A 22639-nucleotide genomic window follows, 5' to 3' on the forward strand; every position below is an offset into this window, starting at 1 on the left:
CCTCTCGTGTTCCTGAAACTTCTTATGCAATGGCCGGATGCGCCCCTCAGCAACAGCATCAATCCGGAGGCCAGCCTGCTGCTAAACTGATCCATGACTCCGAGACCAGCTTCGCCACATTGGACAACTGGCCAGGAGGGAACAGGTGCATATGAGCGGGCCAGAGAAGTGACCCCATCTTGGCAAGCAAACTCATTCTTTATCAATGAGGTCTGATATTTATGCAATCCGAGTATGGCCTTTAGTTGTGTGCTATGATACCCGAACTTAACTTCAAGAGCTTCCAGAGACCCTTAGTGATGGCATCCACCCAGCATGGCATTGCATTCCAGTAACCAGTAGCCTTTATCAAAGTCCAAAGCCCTTCGTTTTCCCTGAAGCCCCTAAATTGATTCATATTGAGATATCCTCCTAGTAAGTTCTCCAGGACATACCTGGTATTTATTAGCGACTCAAGGGACCTTCTCTGCATCAGGATATTCCAAACAGAGACTGGTTGACATACAGCTGCTGTAGCTAATGCAGCAACACCAAATGTGGACTGCAAAGATCCAGGGTCTCATGACACCCCCGTACATCACAAAACCACAACTGTAACCAGTTGTTGCAGAGATTCCAGTTCATTTCGTACGGCTTTTGGATCCAACTAGAGCCACTAGTCAAAGGAGATTCAAGGGCTCCAATGAGCAGGGAAAAAATATAGCAAAGACCTAAACTAACGCAACATCAACTTAATTACAAGAAGAAAGAGCAACACAATTTAAATACAATTATGTCTATATTAGAATCAAATCTTCAAAACGAAAGAAGTCATTAGGCAGATAGTTCATAATGTAGATCCATTCTTTATAGTAATTCGAATCAAGTTTTTTCTTAGAAATGGTCATTCGATTTTTCAAATTAAAGACTTGCAGCTTTGTTGTATATATCAGATCAACATCAAGAAGACTCTTTATTGGACGAACTTGGATATAGGTTTCCCACCGCAGAACTCCTCATTGGTAAGGAATCCCTACAAGCATCCAAGGACCTTGAGCGGCTGGTGTTACATTCTGCAAGACTGCTTGTCCCCTCTTCCTACTTTGTGTCGCCCCTTAGTAACACCACCACATTGTGCGGAGCACGAGTGGACCGCAGAAAGGATTAACCAAACAATTCAACTGGAAATATGGTATTTGAGTAATTTTGAGGCTGTGTGAAGCCCGGCACATAGATTGACCTACCCTCAGTCAACTAATAAGTGGTAGCGCGGTTTGTATTATGTTTTTCTAACTTTAAGCGTTAATAGAAATGTGCTGCAACAGAATATTTGTATTCTGTCCCGATAGAAGGTCCCTTTGGAAGGTAGTTTTTGCTGAGCTGCCCTCTAGGAACACTACAGTGGCCCTATGTGAATAAACCTTTTAAAAGAAGAACCACGTCCTGCTTGTAGTACAAGAGTTACTGTATTAAAACAGTGTGCTGCTGTAACATAGGAACCGCAAGAGTTGGATAGCTTTCATCGAGATTTAACATCTTAACTGTTCTGTTTCACCGTTTAAGTCAGACATATCGTTAATAGTAAAACCTATGGACGGGACACTGACTTTTTGGTGATAACATCTGCTATAAGGTATCCTGCACCGAACTACGCTGCTCCATGCAGAGTTGTGGGAACTACAGGCTAGCGTAACCACCTGCAAACCTTGACCACCACCAAGAACATGTAGTATAACATTTGAAAATCCATACCATCCTATGATGAGGAGATCAGATGCACAAGGTGTGGCGCTGCTCAAGTTAAGAATCTGTAGAGGCTGAAGCATGTAAGCAAGAGGGAAACACTACTCTGCGCGCCTTCACACTTGAGCTGGGACTCTGGAAGAATGGTCTTAAAGCGACTGAAAATCACTGTTTTTATAGGATCTCAACGCAACCCCATCATCTTCGTCCAGTGGATGAGATGAAATAAATGTATGTACTCGATTGTTCACTTTGAACTTTTTCCCACTATTATATAAGCATATCCCGCCCTCAACCCCTCCTCCACTTTAGTCCCAAGTGGCAAAATAAGCAATAAATTAAATTAAATATGATCAGATAAATAGTGAAAAGTGTACGTGCAATGAGGATACACGTGCAAAGTGGGGAAGAGTGGCTGTGATAGGAAGGTGACACAGTGACTTCAAGTGGTTTCTAAGCCAGGCACAAACCCTGTAACTTCTGGACGACACCGCATCATAAGACAACAAGGAAGGCTGCAAGAATAGAAGAGAGACCTTCATGTGTTTAGAGTCAGGCAGGAAAAAAGGGAAGTCAATGATTAGTTTAAAGAAAGGACAGCTGCGATTCCCTTAACTTAGCTGCACATTATTCACATAAATACCGGGGACCCGTAGCCCTTATCCGGTCCGAAATTAGACAACTACCTATAGACGCGGCCAAGTTCCTATGGAGGTCCTCGGTGGTGAGAATCTATGGCTGGGGAGACAAAAACAGCACGATTTTGCACAGGTTGGCCACTTTTCCCAGGGCGAATCCTATAATTCCGGAAATGGTGGACGACCAGGGATCGGTATGCAACGCCCCCTCAGCGATGGCACACGCGTTTGCCAGCTACTATCAGCGCTTGTACGCTGCACAAACTCCTGATTCATCACTCCGTGGTCTCCTCGGAAGGAGCCGCATTAGTCTTCCCCGGTTGGAGACGGCAGCCCAGAAAGACCTAGACCACCCCATCTCTAGAAAAGAAATGGAGGAAGCCATTTCTCTCATGTCCCCGGACAAGACTCCGGGACCAGATGGTCTTCCCCAAGAATACTACGCGGCTTACCGCGACACACTGGTGCCCCACTTGGCTGGCCTTTTTAAGGAGGCCCTTGATCAGGGCTCCTTCCCGCTGGAGACTGACATTACCACTATTGTGGTCCTTCCGAAATCCCAGCCTCCCTCCCATCACCGCGTGGACTACCGTCCCATATCCCTCCTCAATACAGAGATCAAACTTTATGCCACCATACTGGCCCAATGGCTAAAGCTGTACCTGCCCATGCTGGTTGACCCGGAACAATGTGGCTTTATGCCCGCACGCGCGACCCGTCATTGCTTCTGGAGGGTACAACTGGCACTGGCCCACCGACACCTATTCACTCCTTATTTGGTGGTCCTCCTTATAGATTTCGAAAAAGCTTTCGATTCGGTGGATTGGGCATATCTCCAAGACGTGTTGACTCAGGTGGGATTCGGACCCCAGTTCCGGGCTTTAGTCCGAGTACTTTATGCGCAGCCGCGGGCACGGGTGCTGGTGAACGGCGTCCTGTCCGAGGCCTTTCCCATTGCTAGGGGCACGCGGCAGGGTTGTCCTCTTTCGCCCCTGCTGTTTGCCCTAGTAATGGAACCCCTGTGGGCCCTGGTGCGGGCTGACATCCGTGTTAGGGGATGGGAGTGGCCAAACACCGACACGGACAAGATCGCGCTCTATGCAGACGACGGCCTGTTCTTTCTGGCCGAGCCCACTTCCTCGGGTTCGCACTGTCTCCGGTTATTGCAGGCGTTTGGGCAGGTGTCGGGTCTTCGGCTGAACCCCGGGAAATCAGTACTGGTCCCACTCCACCTGTCAAGGGACTGTTACGACTGGCAGTCTAATATCCTGAGCAGACACAATTCCTTTAAATTACCTGCTCTCAGAACTGGGCTGGTCCCTCAACGTAACCCCACTGGTCAAAAAGGCCAAAGAAGACCTTCAGAAATGGAAGACATTGCCCCTGAATCCTCTGGGCCGGGTCGCCTTGTTTAAACTGTTGATCCTCGCCAGGTTCCTCTATGTCCTCCAGAACACCCCGTGCTGTTTCCCCAGAGCCTGGGTCTAAGGAGTTGGACGGCATAGTTACCAAATTCTGATGGGGCGCCGGGAGGTCGCGTCTGGCTCTCTCCACATGCCGGATACCGTCTTTTGACAGGGGCATGGGCATGACACATCTGTACCTCTACTTTATAGCCACATGTTTGCTGGTGGTCCATGATTGGTTCAATGGGGGTTGGTCTGACCCGGCCTACCGGCTGGAGTTGTGCGAACTGGGATTTTCTAAGGTACAGGCCATGTTGTATGGGGGACCCGTCTTGATCCAGCTGTCAGACGTGAAACGTTTGGTATTCCTGGCTTGACGGGCTTCACTGCGCCATACCAGCTGGACTGGCAGATTGACCCAATGCACCCCCCTCTGGCAAGGGACTTGGCTCCGGGAAGTGAGTAGTCTACGGGGGTTCAAAACCTGGGACCTCATAGGCATAACACTGTTTGGGGACGTCTGGGGTAGGGGACACATGCTTTCCTTCCAGGATATGCGCACCCGTTATTCTCTGCACCCCTCCCAATTTTATAAATACTTACAGTTAAGACATGCCCTCCTCACACACATCACGGACGGCACTCGGCTCCCGGAAAACAGCCCCACGGAGGCCCAGATGTTATTGGGGGACTTGGTCAGGGGGGGGCATTTCCCGTATATACCGCACCTTAATCAACAACACTCCCACCTCGTTGGACAAACTGAGGGACCAATGGACAGATTGGGTGGGGACACTGGATGAGGTGGACTGGCGCGATGCGCTCATGGCGCCCAAAACAATTACCGCCTCCGCCAAACTTAGACTAATCCAATTATACTACTTGCACACCGCTTACCTCACACCGGTACGCCTCCACCGAGCGGGCCTACGCTCTGATGCGTCCTGTGCCAGGTGCGGCCAGGCCCCAGCAGATTTTTTTGACGTGGTCTGGACCTGTCCGCGGCTGGCAAATTTTTGGGGAGCCATTGAAGAGGAACTTACAGAGGTCCTAGGGTGGACAGTTCCTCACGATCCACTACATTCATTATTAGGGATAACAGATGGGCTAGATGGGTCCCGGAACGGTAAGACCTTCTTCAACACAGCTATGATAGTTGCCAAACGTGACATAGCGGCAGCATGGATTTGTCCCGATCCACCAGCTCTGGGAAAGTGGCGCAAGGGAGTGGATTGGTGCGCGACACAAGAGAAAGCTCTATACACGGCACGTGGATGTCCCAAGAAATAACGAAGGGTGTGGGGTAAATGGCTGGGCGCTGTCGAAGAAAGCGAATGATACTCTAATTCATCCTGTGGTTGTACACCCCGTGGGGTGCTGAACTGGGGTCAAATGGATTTTGATGATGTAAATGAATATCTACTATCCGTGATTTTGCCGATTTGTTTGTGTGTGTGTTGAAAATCAATAAAAACTTGAATATCAACAAAAAAAATACCAGGGACCAAAGCTGCTCTGAAGAGAGAACACGACCAGAGTAGCAATCTTAACTTTGCGTCTCTATCCAGAGATGGGCAGTCACCCTCACAATCTCGGATTTAGCGGTGTGGGAAAACAGGATACCACTGCAGCTCTGCACCTGCAGGACTTTAGCTGATGCCATTCTTTGTCTGACCATTGGGTGTCGCTACTGCACCGTGTATGAAATCAGCCTGTCACTAGCCGTTTAATTTGGATGGGAGAAGTGCATTAACGGTGCATCAGTGACATTCATCACCAGAGTTACTTACTGCCTGTGCTGGGATCGGAACCAGCCTTGCAGAAAGGAGAGGCTGCTGACTCAAATCAAAACCAGCCCACAGAATAGTGTACAACACGTAGCACGGAGCCGACCTGGGAAAATCACTCGGCTAACGAGAAGGAGTGAATGTGCTGACTGTAGAAAGCTAAGAATAGCCCACGGTGTTTACTGCTGAGCACTGGGCAGGTACCAGGGATCGGGAATAGCGCCCAATCTGACTTTATTTAGACCGAGCTTGGGGCACCAGCGTCTGAGCCAGAGTTAACCGTGGCCCCGGGGAACCAGAGAAAGCTGTGGCCCCTGGAATCTAGAGATAGCTACGGTGAGAGTCTGGCCAGCAGCTAGCCAAATCCCAGAATCCCATCCACGGATCCCTATACTAGGTAGTCGATGAACAAGAGTCACGATCTGAGCTAACTGCGTCATCAGTGAGCGACACAGAGCCATAGCGAGGTATCATGGTACCAGACTCTGAGGCGGAGCCAGTTGTCCCACCATACATAGTCTGATCGAGTGCTTGTTCTGACCATAGCGCCAACAAGAAGGTGGCCATCTCACCAGAGTCCGTGCTAGCCAAAACACAGGAGTCCAGGGCAACTGTAGCTGCTGCATTGGAGCCCGACAGAGAGCCGGGAACGGCACTATACTCTGAGCAGATTTGGTGCAGGCACCACAGACTGACCAAGAGCTTGCTGTGGCACTAGAACCAAAGTCAGGGCTAGTCAGAGTAAACGAGGCTCTAGCGTCCAAGAAGGGGTAAATGTGTCAAAGTCTCTGCCAGAGTCAGCATCCGCACCAGGATGTAGTGCCACATATACTTCTGGCGTGGACACCAGCTGCTGACTAGCAGGACTTGGAGTCTCTGGCTATGACCCGCAGCAAACTATGGCTCAGGGTCTTGCGGGACATGTAGCCCTGGCACAAAGTCTGTGCCTCCGCAACCAGTCTAGAAATGAAGCCTGGCATACAGCTAGGCCTGGTCACAGATTCTGACCTGCTGCTAGCCTGGCACTTGAGTCCAAGCCAGAGATTAGTATGGCACCAGATATGGGGCCAGGGCCAACGGTGGAGACACAGCCTAAGCAATCGCTTGAGCCAAAGCAGGCTCTGACACAAGGTTCCATGCAAGTTGGTTAAAACAGGTAAAAGTCGCCATCTTGGAACAGGACAGGCCAACTACTGACCTAGTGGCAATGCACGTATTAGGTCAACCTAGCAACTAAGGTCAGCCCTAAACCATCTGGGCAGAAATTTTTTTACAGCTAGGCAAGCCCTTGCACTAGGGGTCCTGCACCAGGGACCTCAGTGCTTCTTGTTTGTGAGTTGGCTACAAAGAAACATGGAGGAGGGACTCTGGGGTCATCGACACATGCAAGCGTAAGAGCCTCAAATGCTCCCAGGAGTGGAGCAACTCTAGCAACGCAGTAAAAGCACAGCTCCTCCACACTATACAAACATGCTCAAAGTGAGTTGCTGAAATGCAAACACCTAGAGTAGGGTTCCTGCGGAGACGAACAGCTACCTGCAAACGGCTGCTTAGGACAGGCAGAACATACACTCCAATGCACCACTCATTTATTTGTAGCGGAATAGATTTATACCACATGCCAGAACTATAAAAACCACAAAGCAATTGCTATTCATGCGCCCATCGACTGGGACAAATATTTCCAACAGATTGTTGGCGCAGCTCTTCAACACAGTAGCATTCCATGTATGGTTAAAGCATTCCCTGACCGAGTGGGTCAAGGAGGAGGCTACATCTCACTGACGAAGGGCAGCGACACACCAGGGAACGCATGCGCCACACAGAGGACCGGGCCCAACAGTCCAGTAAAACTGCTCCTTCTAGAGTGAGCCAGAGTGATTTGTGTATGATTGGTCCTCTCCGGTAGTTTCTGTACAGTGCATTGATTGGACATAAACTTCACAGTAAAGAGAGCAGTTAATGTTGCTGGTATATTGTCGCTCATGATTGGGATCCCTGAACCGATCTGATCAACGCTCCTTTCACAACAGGACAATACAAATATGTGGTGTGTGTTTTGTCCCCAGTATGTGGGTGAGGGGAGGGAGGTAAGGCAGGTTGTGAGTATTTTAGTGGCTTGTGCTGTACAAGATATGGATCCACATTTCAAACAATAAGATTAAATGTGATCCGATGAGGTTTATATACCAATGCCCATTACCTAATAACTGCCACCAACCTAGGGGTTTCCTACATAAGCTGGTGTGGGAGATTGCCTCCTCATACAAAGAGTTCTAGAGCACTTTTTAGCCCCCTGTGGACAGCAGCAGCAGCGTAGTGTTCTAATAGTGTGCCCCGAGAGTCGTTTCCCCAAAGGAACACCAGAAAGGCAAAAGCTGGAAGAGGGGTCTTCTTGGGAAAAGCAAAAGATGTTTGGTGGCACAAGTCTCCAGTTCTTGGCTTTCATCTTTAAAGCGGAGAAATGAACACATACATTGTGCTCCTATTTGTCTGGTATTAGCTAGTGCAGCGAACAATATACAAACAGTGGGCTTTGGGTCTGTCCCTTTAATTTCTTCGATCAGTCTGTCAGCCACTGGCTTGAGAAAGCACGTAGGGGTTCAGCCCAGTGTTGAACTTGTAAGACTCTCTTACCTAATGCTACTGACTGTCTGGGTGTATCCTCCCGCCCCTATTAGAGAGCTTGCACTGAACTCCTTGAGGGACTACTTAACCCTCGCTGTGTGGTAAATGACGACTAATCATATCAGGATCTGACTGGACCAAGCAGAGGGAACGTAGTCAGTGGTCTGTGTGGGGACCATGCAGACGGTGAGAAATGCCCCACCTGGCTTTACATTGGCAGATGTTCAATTGCCAAAAACGTGCCAGCCTTCTCACCGCCTCCCCTGGTGTTCGGTTGAGACAGCTCAACCACTGTTACAACTGGAAGGGCAAGGGAACTTTGGAGTTGTGTCGAATCGCTGCTTTCCTAGACACACAACCCTGAGCTAGTAGGAGAACAGACAGTCTCACCCTTGAAAGTGTGAGGAGCTATCAGAAAACAGCTGGATCTGAAGAGGGGTACACTATTAAAAAAGCTTTGGCGAGGAGCACAACCAGCTAGCCTCTGACTTGCACTACTTTACTATTTGTGTTATGTCCAATAAATGCATCACCTTTTCTGCCACATTGCTATGGTGAAGGCGTTTCCTTGTCTGCGCGCTATCTGAGGCCGCCAATGCTTACAGTCAGGCGGAATTCTCTTGAAGAAGGGTGACTAAGCCAGGCTATATTTTATGGAGCGCTAACAAAGGGCCAGACAGGATGACACACAGACAATAAAAGAAGAGAGACAGACCCGACTCCCGTTCTGAGCTGGTGGCTGGGATTTGGAGTTGGAAGCGCAGCCCGGAAGGCCCAAGTCCGAGTGGTAGGTTCCCTGAGGAGAAAGAGAGAACAAGGAAGAGAGAGAAGGTAGGGAGCGAGAGAGGGTAGGTAGAGAGATAAGAGCATTGTAAACTCAAGTTTGCTTGCAATAAATCAGGGAAAGTGTTAGATGTGAACACACAGCACTCATGGGTTAGGTTACCAACATTGTGCAGCGCATGTGCTGCTCCTGCATGATCCATGCATGGGCTGCTTCCCACAATAGGTCTGTCAGTTCTAGAGCGCATCCTGGCTTGAAGCTCATGCCAAAGCCTCGCACAAGTCCCTCAACCTACCTACTGTTTCCTAACTGTAGAAAACACAGAATCCACACAAAGGCAATATTGCAGCCCCCCGCCCCTCCCCCCCCCTCACTACTGGACCTACTGAAAGGTTAAGGGGGACATACGTTAACAAGCATTATAAATGCAATAGGTCTCACATTTGTTGCAACTCCAACTCATGCGAGACCTATTGCATTTGTAAGGCTTGTTTTTTTTGCCTTTAGCTTTCAACACCCGACCACCCTCCCGCTACAAGATGGCAGCGGTTCATTGCGCATGTGGTGCCTGATGAAAAAGCAAACAAGGGCATCGAAATAAGCAGGACGAAGATGGCACTGGCCGTGATATAAATGAAAAGGGTCTAAAGCAGAGCATGTTGAAGTAGTCAAAAATAGTATAGCCCATGTGGTCTTGAGGGCCAATCTACAGAGCACTTAGACAAAAAGCCATTGCGGTACTCGCGCTTTAGATTTAAACAGCTTAAGATAAAGCACGGGTGCCGGGGTTGCTTCAAAAGTAAAGAAATAGAATAAAATATGCTACATTTTTTTCTGTTTCTTGAAGCAATTGCGGCATCCTCCCTGTAGCGTAAGATGTATAAAGCTAACGTGCTGGTGCCACCATTGTAAAAAAAATAATTAAATAAACAGAAAAAGAAAGGCCTGCGGCACCGTTCGGTGCCGCAAATATTAAAATAATGGCGCGGCTGCCATTATTCCTGCCTGTGTACATTCTAAAAAAAACTTTGCGGGAGAGCGTGTCCTACCTGCAACAGTAGGCAGCTGAAAACCATTCAAGAAAATAGTGCTCAGAGACTGTAATTAAAAACTACAGAGTAACAACACACGTTAACCGGGGATGTCCGCAGGAGAGGTTACAAGAAGACAATAGGTGGTACTAAGGAGGGACTACTAAGCCTATTGACCAACAAAAAGTTACCATTTACAAAGGACAGTGACAGGAGCCAATTAATAAGATGGGCGGAAAGTGGGTGGAGTTTCACGCCCATATCCTGAACACAGCATGTCACAAAGAGACAGCGCAAGCACTGTCTAGGCAAGACCTAAAAAGCATGTGGCTGTGGGAGATCAGTGAGGCTGGGACAGTGCACTCACATGTCAGACATGCATCTGAAAGACCATTAGGGCTGGGTCGGAGTAAGTCTCGTGGCAGGAGCAGCATTCGCAGCTTACACCAAAGAGAATGTGCAGGTGAGAAAGGGTATAAGTAATAACTGACCTGTAAAACTAGTTCTTCTCCTAGGAGAAATGTATTATAGTCATAAACACTGAATTGTTTCCCGCTGATGCACTCCTTACAAAGCATATATAAATAGGCATTGGCAAAGCCACTAGGACTGGCCAGCATTGGCCAAGCTATTAGCTTTTGCCTTTGGGATCCATAGGTTTTGTCAATGCCTTTTAGTCAGCATCACTGAGAAGTTTCACAGCATGGTCAAATGAGAAAAAAAACTGTGCTTTTATTTAAGACTGAGTGGCCGGCAACCATTTTCTAGCCAGTCGTCCCCTAAGCAAAAAGAAAAAAATATATACACACACACACAAATATATATATATATATATATAGGCAAAAGAGGTTTGGAGAAAGCAGCAGGGAGTGTATGGGTGAGTGGAAGGCAGCACACAACGGAGAGCAACATCGGGCTCAGGGAGAAAGCACGAGTGTGAAAGCAACAAAGAACGTGGGGGGAGTTTGGCGGGGAGACGCACATGAGAAAGAGCTTGCAACAAGAGGAAGACATTAACAAGGAGCATGGTTGTGGATATTTGATGAGGAGGAGAAGTACACAAGGGGGAGAGTTGGAAAAAGAAAGTGGGTATTTTTGGGCTTTCCGGTAGCAGTTATTGCTGCCTCTTTTCTTTCTCGGTCTTTCAAGGTTGCAAAGACTTCTGAAGCTCTTGCTGCTGATAGAACTGCTATGACCACTGATGGGTTCGAAGCCTCTGTTAATGGTAACACCTATCGTAAGATTGGTATCAATGCTTCCTGTATTCTGTACGTATCTCTAGGATGACTCCTTTAAATGTGCCCAACTCACCTTTCATGTGCTTGATTTCATCGTCCACAAGGCCCCCAATCAAAGTATTGGCAAACAATGATGAGTTTAAAATTCTTTGTCGAGTCTGTGATTTTGAACCTGTCAGAGGGAGCCACGAAGAGCGACGAAGTTCCAGGCCTGGAGAGTAGCCATGGGCAGCTAAGACAGCAGAATCAGCAGCACTACTCATCACTTGACTGGAGACCAACATACCCTCCTGGAGAACCTCTAAAAAGTCCTGTCTAGCTTCTCAAGGACGTTTCTCGTGAAACCTCTGAAAAGTCTCCCAAACAGGCCAGTCATTCTGCCCAAGCAAGACAGTTGCACTGTTTCCATGGCAGTCACTGATATTCCGTAAAACACTTTTCTGGCTGCTTTCATTGGTTTGCTCGCCTTTTCAGGAGGCACTGCAGAGTATAGTGAAGTGGAGTGAAGGTTTCTTGCTGAAGCCACAATAACTCAATCAGGTGGAGGCTCAACACACAGGAATTAGGGTCCTGCCCAGGAGGCTTGTACTTCTTTTGTAGACATGATGGAGAAGGTGCAGCTAAAGCTGGAGGTAGAAACAACTATCGCCAGTTCAAGACGCCCTGGAACCAGGGTAGCAGAGGAGGAGCAGAGACATGGTGATGCTCAGTTTTGAAAATGACTGAAGATTTAGGTTGGACCACTGGTATTGTGATGTTGACTTTATTTGCACCTCGTTGAAGCTGGTAATGTCATCAGTTAGGCAAAACCTTGCCAAAGGGGAATCCAAAAGAGCCGAAGAGTATTGGCAAACAAAGGATGAAGAAGAAACGTTGGTGCCATCACTGCTTAATTTTATCAAAATAAGTGCCAGGGACCTAATCAGGAGGCCACTGCAGCATTGCCCTTGCCTGCGCTGCCAATGACATTACCATCATAACTACTAACCATCCCACTCCGACAAGTGAGACATTTCAGACTATTCTAGGCCACCAAAGCTATAAGAATGGCTTGAGTGGCTGGAATTAGAAATTTTTAATGTATACTGGATTATTAAACAACTATTGATGTGCTCATCTTTAAATTATACAAACAGTGCGAGCATTTGGCAGTCTAGCATTAGGGCTGGTGTTGAAAATTAAGTGCTGGTGCCGAGCAGCGGAAACCATTGGCTCAAATTAAGCACGGTGTGCAATGAGAAGATCTGGAGCTTTTTGTTTATCTTGACTGATGTAATGATCTTGAATTGTGAGGAGGTCGGTCATGCTGTCCAGAGTAATGACGTGAATTGTGACGAAAAACCAAACTTCTAGAGTGCCCTCTTGATGGTCAGGTAAGAGTCTTGAATAACTCGGGCTTCTAATCTGTGTCACTTGAGCATCAGTAGGCGACTGAGGCAGAGAAGGTGGAGACCGTGCTGGTAGGGAGATTGTATGAGGGGTGGTTGTGAAAATGTCTAATGCACTGGGGCTGCCCGTGCTACTGGAGAGGCCCCATGCTCTACCGTATGGAAAGGGTTACCTCTGGTAGTACTTCTCTATGTAGCATCCTGGAGTAATCAGTCTGGTGTTCATTGAACACTTGTTTTCTTTATCTTGTGGACCCACTCAGAAGAATTTGGGGAGAAATCCTTCAACTTCGATAGTCTTCTCAATGTCAAAAAAGTCTTTGCGTGAGGGGCCTTTGGCAAGATCCCTCTGAACCACCACCCCCGTAGGAGAGGCCATACCTCCTTTTTTATGATAAGACCATTGAGCCCCTCCAACAGCAGGTTATTTCTAATGCAACTTCCCCTGCTCCTTCTCTTGGTTGAGTGGTTTGACCCTCCCTTCTTTCTTTTTTCCCTCCTTTTTCTTCCCTCTTTCCTTGTGTTCAATATGGGTGATGTGCCCCTGATATCGCTCAGTTTGGAATATTAGTTCGCCTGGCGTATGAAACAGGTGAGCAGGGTATGCTGTATGTAGCTTTACATAAACCACCTAATTGTGTTGGCAAGGACAAGGTTTCATAAGACACTAGCGATGTCAGATGTTTTCCTTCAGTCTTTCCCGAATTGATAGAGATGTCCTGTTACCTTAGATGGGGTTGTAACATATTGTTTCGCTTTTTGTTTTAATTATCCTCGTTTCCTCTGCAGCACGGGTTTGGGTGATAATGGATCGACTCTTTCATTTCCGTTTTACTCGAAATGTTCGGACATCCAAATTGAGAGATGATTTTTTTTTATGCGTTTTAGACGGGGTTACATTGCCTTAATTTGTATGACCTTCTCCCTGTGTCATGTGTTCAATAAATAGAATTGAAACATTAAAAGTCTTTGATGTCGACAGCCTTGCTTTCGACATCGAGGCAGCCCTCGAAGACAAGCAAGTCCAGACTGACCCTACCTTTGATGTCCTGGACCTCGACCGCATCAGATTGCATCTTTTCCACTTGTGGGACTCCTCTCCCTGGATCTTTGAGGGCAGAGGAAGGAGTGGAGGTACAGAAAAGTCTCTTTCCACATCAAGACCATGTAGCCATGTTCTTCTTGATGTCTTCTTTCAGAAGTCACATGAGTCTGGACGGTGAGAAGGTAGGCAGATGCAACAGAGCATGATGGAATACTAGGGATCTGCTTTGCATTAAAGGAGCAGTGCAATTCACCCCCGGCCTTTCAGGCTTCAGTCTATTGAGCTACATGGTTCCTATTTTCTTCCATCCTTCCTTTAAAAAAAGTTTGAGAAAGTGTTTTTCGGATCACTAGGTTCTTCTAGTTACTTTGTTGCTGTTTTACAAATAGTTGCTTTTTAAATTAAATACACAAAAATTGGCCGATATAGCCCGACTTAGGTAGTTCTGAATCCTTTCTTTTGTTCACAAAATATTGGCTTTTGTCAAAATAAAAGCATTTATTATTTTTTGTACAGACTTTGTAAGAAGTGCTCTCGGATTCCACATGTGGGCAGAACAATGAAGTGCTTATGACTAATAATCAAGTCCCCATGGAGGAGAAATAGAATGGATGGGAATGGCATGAAAACACTACAGCATCAACATATACATTCCAACAATCGAAACATGTTTCGATTGCAAGCACCCATCCCATCTGCACAGAAAGATTCAGCGTCTTTTGACTGACAGGGGAGCCTAAACAAGCTTTTTTCTTTAATTAACAAATGGGGTGGGAGACGGGTTCTTGGGAGAAACTGAGCACGGTGTACCACATCTTAGCTAACTAAATACTACTGGAGACATTGTTTATATGGTTTTCTGTAGTGTGGACGAGTCTTCATACGTGGTGAAGTGCTGTATTGAATCAACATTTACATTGTAGAAATGTGGAGACCAAGAGGCTTGAATAAAAGGCCCACTGCAGGCTTGAGCCCACACAACAGCCAAGAAATAAGATTCAGAACCAGCATGTATCTGGATTGTAGTCTGTTGACGGGCAGGAAGATCAGGAATCCGTGGTCAGTAATTTGGAGTCAGACCAGCAATCCTCATGGATGGGGACATTCATGCTCTTGAAGTCCATCACTATATGCACCGCCGTTACATTGCCACAGCATAACTGCCAACGACCCCATGTCATGTCCAACATCTTAAGCCTGATTTTCTGGCCAGCAACACTTAGATACTGGGATAATGGAGTCCATGCAGACTATGTCGAAAGCAAAACTACCAGTTTAATAGCATAACGTTGTTGTTGATTAAAATGTCACAACAGCTTGATGGCTGCTGGGACAGGGTCCCTTGGCAGTTACATCACAGAAGAGATAGGCTTGGGGCAAATAGGGAAAGGCAGAAACCAAGCAGGAACACATGATAAACAAGTCAACACTTCCACAGCCAAAGTCACTGAAATCAAATCATGCCACCACGGCAACCCCTACCTGGCTGGACACAGCATCATTCTGTGTTTGGGAACGGAGGGGAAGTGAGATACTGGCTGGATACTGAAAGGAATGGAGGAGCAGCAGATTAAAAAAAAATTAAAAAACAAACACTGAACTTTGCAGTTTTTTGGTGGACAAGGTACCTTTCACCTCTGCAGTGGCTGCACCCACTGTGTGAGCTGTATCTCATTTGTTAAAGGTTAGTTGAGTCTCCACAGCTTAGAAACATTCAGCACATGGGTATGATAGTTACAGATGATCTAAAAAATGACTAAAATAGAATGGCGCTGATCTCTCCACCCACAAGACTGCCAGTAGATGTACAACCACCAGGCCCTAAGGAGTAGACTTAAGGACACTGCTCCTGTCATCATACCCTGTTGGGTATTCACAACTCAACATAAGAGAGGAAGACAGTAACAAAAGAGCCAATGCAGTCAAGATTCTTCTGTTGCAAACCTTAAGAGAAGGTGGACATGCCATTCTCGGGAGAAAAATTTGGAAAGGAAATAGAAATAGGATTCCAATAGCAGTAACATAAAAACCTTAGGGAAGAGTAGACGTAAGCCTTATTGAAAGCCTCAGTGTGACATGAGGTAAAAGATTAGAGTGGAGTATAAATTAAGCTAAGTGCTATGGTTACAATCAGGGTCTGGATAACAGGGATAAGCTAGAGGTGAGGGAAAGGAACAGAGTCAGGCTTATAGCTAGGTTAGAAGTAATGACGATTAGAGAAACCTTTTTGTGTTGCAATTCAATGATAATTCCAGTTTAGATGACGTCAGCATTAACACAAACATTGGTCCCTTCAAGATTTAAATTTCGAGAACAAGGAGGAGGGCATCATGGACTATGCAGTGTCGAAATGACACTGCACTTTTTTGGAGCGGTCTTGCTTACACAGTGAAATGGTGCAGAAGACTGTATAAGAATTAAGCGCAGTGCGCCCTGTACCTCTAATGAATGAACAGCTTGGCCTTAGAAATTGAATCCTGAAAGAAGAGCCCAGTACAAGGCCTTCCCAGTGCCAAGAAGCAAATTCTGTAGCAGTGTGTCAAAAGGATATATCAGCTGAGTGCATCCACACTGCTTGGTGCAGTCAAGTATGATGCAAGGGCTGCCCTAATTTGGGAGCCAGAACTGAGAATGTCTGCATGTCCTAGAAATTTAGGTTTAGAAGTTTGCATCTGGCCACCTCTATAACGAAAATTATTTTTAACTCAATAACTAACTATTCAGACTCATTGGAAGAACCGAGATCTAGCCATTCTATTGATCCGATGAAGATGCAGCAACCCCAGTTTTTCTGCTGTGCCACGAAACTGGATTTTTTGTGGGCCAGCCAATACTGACTGCATGCTCCTACTCTACTGACATCGCAGAGACCATATCAGGCCCTCTGCCCCAGGTAATAGTTTTTAAAAATTGATAAGCGTAAAGATCACTTTTGTAACGGAGTACAAATTCCTGTTTAAGCCTACTGAGGTTCTACCTGGGAAACAGACTTCTATAGACTTTCTCTCAACTCAAGAGACTTTAATGTTAAACTGTCATCAACTGTGACTTTACTTAAAATAGTGAAAACAGTCACAGTAACGCACAACTTGGTCACTAGCAAGCTGGACTACAGAAACACCCTCTATGCTGGGATCAACACAAAACTCAGCAGAAGGCTGCAGACCATTCAGAACTCAGATACCAGAGTCACTCTAAACCTCACATGACTCATTCAAAATCACACCACACCTGAAGGAGCTTCACTGGCTCCCCATAAACAAACGAGGGGAATTCAACCAACTCACCCACACTTTCAAGGTACTTCATAACACTGGCCCAACCAGTGACCCCCACTACTCTGGACTTCACCTTGTACAAATCCCACACAGACGGAAAACTAGAAACGACAGTCGAGCCTTTTCCTACATCACTCGTAAAGCATGGAACGACCTGTCAATAACCACTGAATTCTGCAAGAACTTAAAGACCTGGCTTTCTGACTTGTCCCATGAGGCCCTAGGTGTGTTTAGACTCACACCTGCTCAGCACCAGGACAACCTCGCGGGTGATGGTGCACTCTACAAATCTGCATAACATATATGTCTCTATTTTAATTTATCATAAGTTTCTGGTAATATCAGACCTAACATAACAGTCATTCAACCTGAGCTTTAGTTTACTTTATCATTTATGGAGGCAGTGATTTTACTTGTTGTTTGAGGCTCGATTTACCTTAGATTAGCTGTTGTGGTATTTCAAGAAAGCGTTCTCTCTTGCAGTTCTATGTAAGCATCTGGATTTGTATGTTGTTGGAACTCAGATAAAAATTTGTTAAACTTCTACCATCGTTCTTATTTTAGTTCCATCCGCTAATTTACTAGAAGCAGCAATACTACCAAGACAGCAAGAATACAAGGAACATGTTTGACTAAGGAGCAGGCTGCCTGACTAATGTCGGAGCCATCAGCAGTATTTGACATGGTGAAATATTGACACCCTTCAGGAGCTATTGTCCGCAGTGGCTAATGCGAAGCTTAATATTACTCTCGGTTCCTATCCTTTTTGTCCCTGCACTCATAGCAGGTCTTGTAATGTAATGAGGTGCTTATATAGCGCTCTATCACCCGACGGGTATTCTGGCGCTTAAAAAGGAGAGTCCCCACCAGAAGTTAATAGGGGCAGCCGAGGTGTGACACAGGAAGGGAGGAAAAGAGATAATATCAGAGGGAAAAATTACTCCAGCCTAGGGAATAAAAACGTTTTCAACTTTGCTTGCCTTATGTTGAATGAGATGACCTCCACAGGGCAATTACTGCAAGTCTCCACTGTAACCCATTATATCATTAGCACCTTTATTTGTCATCTTTTATGAAAAAGATAAACAAACAATCCTGTACATGCATGGGTCAAGGAGAAAGGATACAAACGTTTTGGGGCTATACTAGAGAACCAAAACGTCTATGTTTGAGGACAGATTTGCTGACTTGGCATGGCTGTCAGCGAAGCAGCTGATTGAGATGACATTGAAGTCGGCACAGGGTGCTTACCTGAATGCATGGACCCGCGAGTAAATGAAATGAGCTGAGGCAGGAGCTGATGTTTTGCACAATGTGAAGCAGGCCGGTTGGAGGCACATGGGAATTACACTGTAGGGTGCCACGACAGCACAGCTAAAAGCTAAAGATGACACTAGACCACCCTAGATGCCCTTAGTAATGCAGGCACACAGTAGGTATTGACTAAAATTGTACCGAGAGAAATAAATTGTAGGAAGAAGCCCCTTGACTGGAAGTGTCTTAGACATTCCCATCATGCTGGTAGAATTCTCATGTCCGAAATTTCTAGCACTTCCACGGCATTGATCCTAGTCTCCTCTTGGTGGGTATCGACATGATTCTTAGGATATAACCTGAATCCTTGATCTGTCACAGCGAAATGTGAATATAACATTGTGAAAGTGACCATGGTTGATAGTATTTTAGTATTTTGTTGTTATGTTTGTGTTATTACCTCTGTCAGCATCTCTTTTTTTCCCTTGTGTATGGTCAATTTGCTACATGTCTTGCAAGGTTCTGTCTGATCGGTATAGATTCGTACCTTTATACTGGAATGGAGCCAGAGTTTAAACTGAAGCCTGTTTTGTATTTCATGTGTGAATAATGTTTATTTGTATATCCGGATGGGCTGTATCTATCCATTTGCAGTTTAAAATACAGGTTTACAAAAAAAAAAAAAAAAAAGATGACCAATCTTTCAGAGATTTTATGCAGATGATGCACAACTGCATATGAAACTCACCAAAGGCCTGTCCACAAAAGTAGCCATGCAGAGTGTGCTCCATAAAATTCAAAGGTGAAGGCAGGTGAAAGCCTACATCTAAGTATTTTTAATGCCAAGCTCCTATTTGGCAGGAGAGGGAGATAAGGACTATATATAATTCCACTCTGGAGCTCTTTGAAGAACAGATTCATGTTATCAACTACTGTAAAAAAAATCTAGTAGGAGGAGCCTAGCGCGTGATCAAGATGGCCGCGTGAGCACAGAGCTCCCGAGACCCTCGTGCCCTCCGGCAAATATCCTGGGAAGAATCCTGTTCTTAACACCCGGAATATTGGAGACGAGCCGTTGCTGAGGTGACCGTCACTGTCCGGACTAAAATCGCCCACCGGAGGCCGAAGTTGTGACACGTGGAAGTTTGCGGCCTACCCCCGGAAGATGCCCGGGGCTTGCGCTGGCATGGTGCCCGAGCACTAATTGAACAACAGCGGCCGCGTGAGGGGCGAGCCATCGGAAGGACGGTGTCATCATTTTCGCTTTCGCTTTCCTGTTTTCATCGCGCCCTGGCCTAGGAGTGATTTGCAACAGTCACTTGTTGCACTGTCGACACGCGCCCGGGCCCGGCGTGGGTACTGAAGGTTCAGAGGGCCCCGTCTTCTCTGGATGGGCAAGGGAATTGTTTCTGCAGCAGACCACGATGTCGGCCAAATCGGAAGCCGAAAAGCAGAGGCCCAAGAATACCAGGCGGGGGGGATACACCCAAACCAACAATATGGATCGTTATGCCCAGCAGAAGGGGTCACCTGGCGGATCGGGACGGCCACTGGAAGCCTTGAAAGATGGTTTTCCCCCCCGCAACGGAACCAACCCTGCAGGGTATTATGGGGGCCATCGAGGGGATGCAGTCCTCTATTGGGCAGCAATTCGAGACCCTGGCACAAAGTGGACACAATCTCGATCGACGTCAATTTGATTCGGGCAGACCTGGGGAAAACTAATGAACGGGTTCAATCCTTGGACCTTAAAACCTCTGGCCTCATGGGAGACGTCTCTGATCTGCAGCTGGAAGTCCGTAAGTTGAGGACCGCAAACGACCTCTTTGCCCGGCGGCTGGAGGACTTTGAAGGCCGGGAACGGCGCAATAATGTGCGCATTATTTGGGTTCCGGAAACCTCGGAGGAGCAGTCGGTGGACTTGTTCGTGGAGGACTTGGTGGTAAACCATCTGGCATCCAAGGGCCTAAGTAAGTTCTTTACTGTTGAACGTGCCCACAGAGTCCCCGGTGGGAGGCCCAAGGTAGGGCCCCCCCCCCCCCCGAGACCAATTGTCGCCAGGATCTTTAATTTCAGGGACCGCGACGCCATTCTACAAGCATCACGAGTGTCCGGCCTGATGGCTTTCCAGAACACCACAGTGAGTTTTTATCCTGACTTTACCCAGGGGGTGCAGAAGCAAAGACAGAGCTTCCTGGCGGTTAAGAGACGGCTAAGAGAGATGGGACTGAAGTACGCCATGCTCTTCCCGGCCAGGTTGCGTGTGGTGTATGAAGAGCGGACTTTCTTTTTTGAATCACCGGACATGGTCGGGGACTGGCTGGACACATTGCCACAACGACGGACTAGCGGGGAGCATGCTGGTGGAGCAGAAGGTGGCCGTGATGAACAAGAGTGAGGACTCTGGTGCCAGACCATTTTGACTTTGCCCAGGACAGTGATTCACAGTTTTCGGTCTTTTCGGGAGGGTTGTAGCCCGGGGGGCGGCGGGGGTATGATGGGAGCTTCTTCCTCCTCTGGGGTTCTTTTTGTAGATTAGTTTTAGAATAGGGCGACAGGCACACTGCAAGTTGGGGGGGCTTTTTAAGCTTACGCAGGGGTGCAGGGTGGGGGGTGGTATGGGGTTGTTGAGGTGGTTGTTGTTGGTTTTTGTTTTGCAAGGCGTAGTGATGCAAGTTTTTATTGCTCGAGTGCTGTTCTACGGGGGGGGGGGGGGGGTGGAGGTCTCCTTACATTTCGGGATGGGGGGTAGGGGCTTAAAGATACTCAGTTGGAATGTTAACGGCTTAGGGGATCGTATTAAGCGAGGGATTGTCCTGCAATTTCTGAAGCGATGCTCTCCTGACATAGTTTTATTGCAGGAGACGCACTTGATAGGTAACACGAGCTATGTACTCAACAGGAAGGGTTACAAATTTGTTGCACACTCTGGGTTTTCCTCGGGCTCTAGAGGGGCTGGAATACTTGTTAGGGCCTCGCTGCCATTTGAGGTTGACTCCACCACTGTTGATGAAAGGGGGCGATTTGTGGCTGTGGCGGGGAGGTGGGAGGGCAGGACGCTGGTTTTGGTTTCAGTTTATGTCCCTCCTGCGCTGCAGTCCTCCACATTTGCGGACCTGGCGAGGGCTCTGTTGGATCTCCCCGAGGGAATGTTGGTGGTGGGTGGTGATTTTAATGCGGTTGGTTCCGGATTGCTTGATAGACACCCGCCAAGAAGCTCTGGGGGGGCGCAGAAATGGCTTTCAGACTTCGTGGATACCCTTGGTCTGGTTGACTGTTGGAGACTGCTGCATCCCACTCAGCGGCAGTACACTTTCCACTCCGGGGCGCATGGCAGTCTCTCCAGAATTGATTATGTTCTTACTTTGGCTGCACACGTCTCCTTTGTGTCCGAGGCTAGGCACATGGCTAGGGGTATTTCCGACCATTCGCCGGTGTGGATCTGTATGGATATTGGTCGAGGAGTGGTGGGCAGGGTGGCTCCGATTAACCCCTGGTATTTCCGTGACCCTAGGACTCGTAGCGCGGTGCTGAAGGCGGTCGATCTCTACTTCCAGGAAAATCTAGGCTCGGTTACGTCTGCGGTGTCTTTGTGGGAAGCGTTTAAAACTGTGCTGAGAGGGGAGGCCCTTTCCTTGATTGCGGCAGCCAAACGTCGGAGGGATGCGGAGGTCGCACAGATCGAGGCGGAGATAGCGGTCCTAGAGTCGGCTTTGGAGGAGGAGGCTACGGCAGCAACGCTGCATAAATTGAGCCTAAAGCAGTCGGAGTATAAGGCCCTGGTGACGAATGTGGCCAAAGCCCTGAGTAGGGAGCAGCAGGGGCGACTGTATGATGTTGGGGACAAGGCTGGGAAATTACTAGCGTGGTTGGATAAAAAAGAGCGAGTTAACCGTGTGGTGCCAGAACTAGTAACAGATGGTGGCGATATTGTCACTGAACCGGATGGCGTAGTCCAGTGCTTCGCAGATTATTTCCACACGGTCTATGCCTCTGTGTCGGACAGGCCGATGGAGGATTCGTGTGAACCTTTACGCGATCTGGCTCTGCCTTGCCTCTCTGACACAGACAGGGAAGATCTTGATGGTGACATCACAGCTGACGAAGTCGCGGGTGCTATTCGCTCACTGCGCCCGGGCAAGGCCTCGGGCCCGAATGGCCTGCCAATTAAGTTGTATAAACTCCGGCCGGACAAGATCGCTCCACACTTGCGAGCTATGTTTGTGGAGGCGCGGGAGACAGGATGTCTTCCATTCGACCAACGCCTGGCGACAATCGTGGTCATACACAAAGATGGCAAGCCCAGGAATAAATGCAGCTCGTATAGGCCGATTTCGCTACTTAATGCTGAGCCGAAAATCCTCGCTAAAATACTGGCCAACCGTTTGATCCGGGTGATCGGGGACCTGATCCACCCGGACCAATCCGGTTTCATCCCGC

At 47.5% G+C, this 22639-nt stretch overlaps 1 protein-coding gene across 27 annotated transcripts in view; it reads right to left on the reverse strand.

Moving 5' to 3' along the window:
• LRRFIP1 (LRR binding FLII interacting protein 1) overlaps positions 1–22639 on the reverse strand; it is a 458695-nt gene that overhangs the window by 168056 nt on the left and 268000 nt on the right. For 10 of the 27 annotated variants that reach the window (XM_085645081.1, XM_085645074.1, XM_085645073.1 and 7 more), the window contains exons 7-9: positions 15150–15212; positions 8897–8977; positions 2193–2237 (exon numbers count right to left, since the gene is read on the reverse strand). The exons of 6 other annotated variants lie outside the window; for them this stretch is intronic. In XM_085645081.1, the coding sequence (XP_085501207.1) occupies positions 2193–2237; positions 8897–8977; positions 15150–15212 (189 nt within the window). The remainder of the gene's footprint in view (positions 1–2192; positions 2238–8896; positions 8978–15149; positions 15213–22639) is intronic. 11 more of the 27 variants (XM_085645080.1, XM_085645078.1, XM_085645076.1 and 8 more) reach the window with 3 other exon arrangements.

Source organism: Triturus cristatus, chromosome 3_1 (genome assembly GCF_964204655.1).
Source record: "Triturus cristatus chromosome 3_1, aTriCri1.1, whole genome shotgun sequence".
Taxonomy (NCBI): domain Eukaryota; kingdom Metazoa; phylum Chordata; class Amphibia; order Caudata; family Salamandridae; genus Triturus; species Triturus cristatus.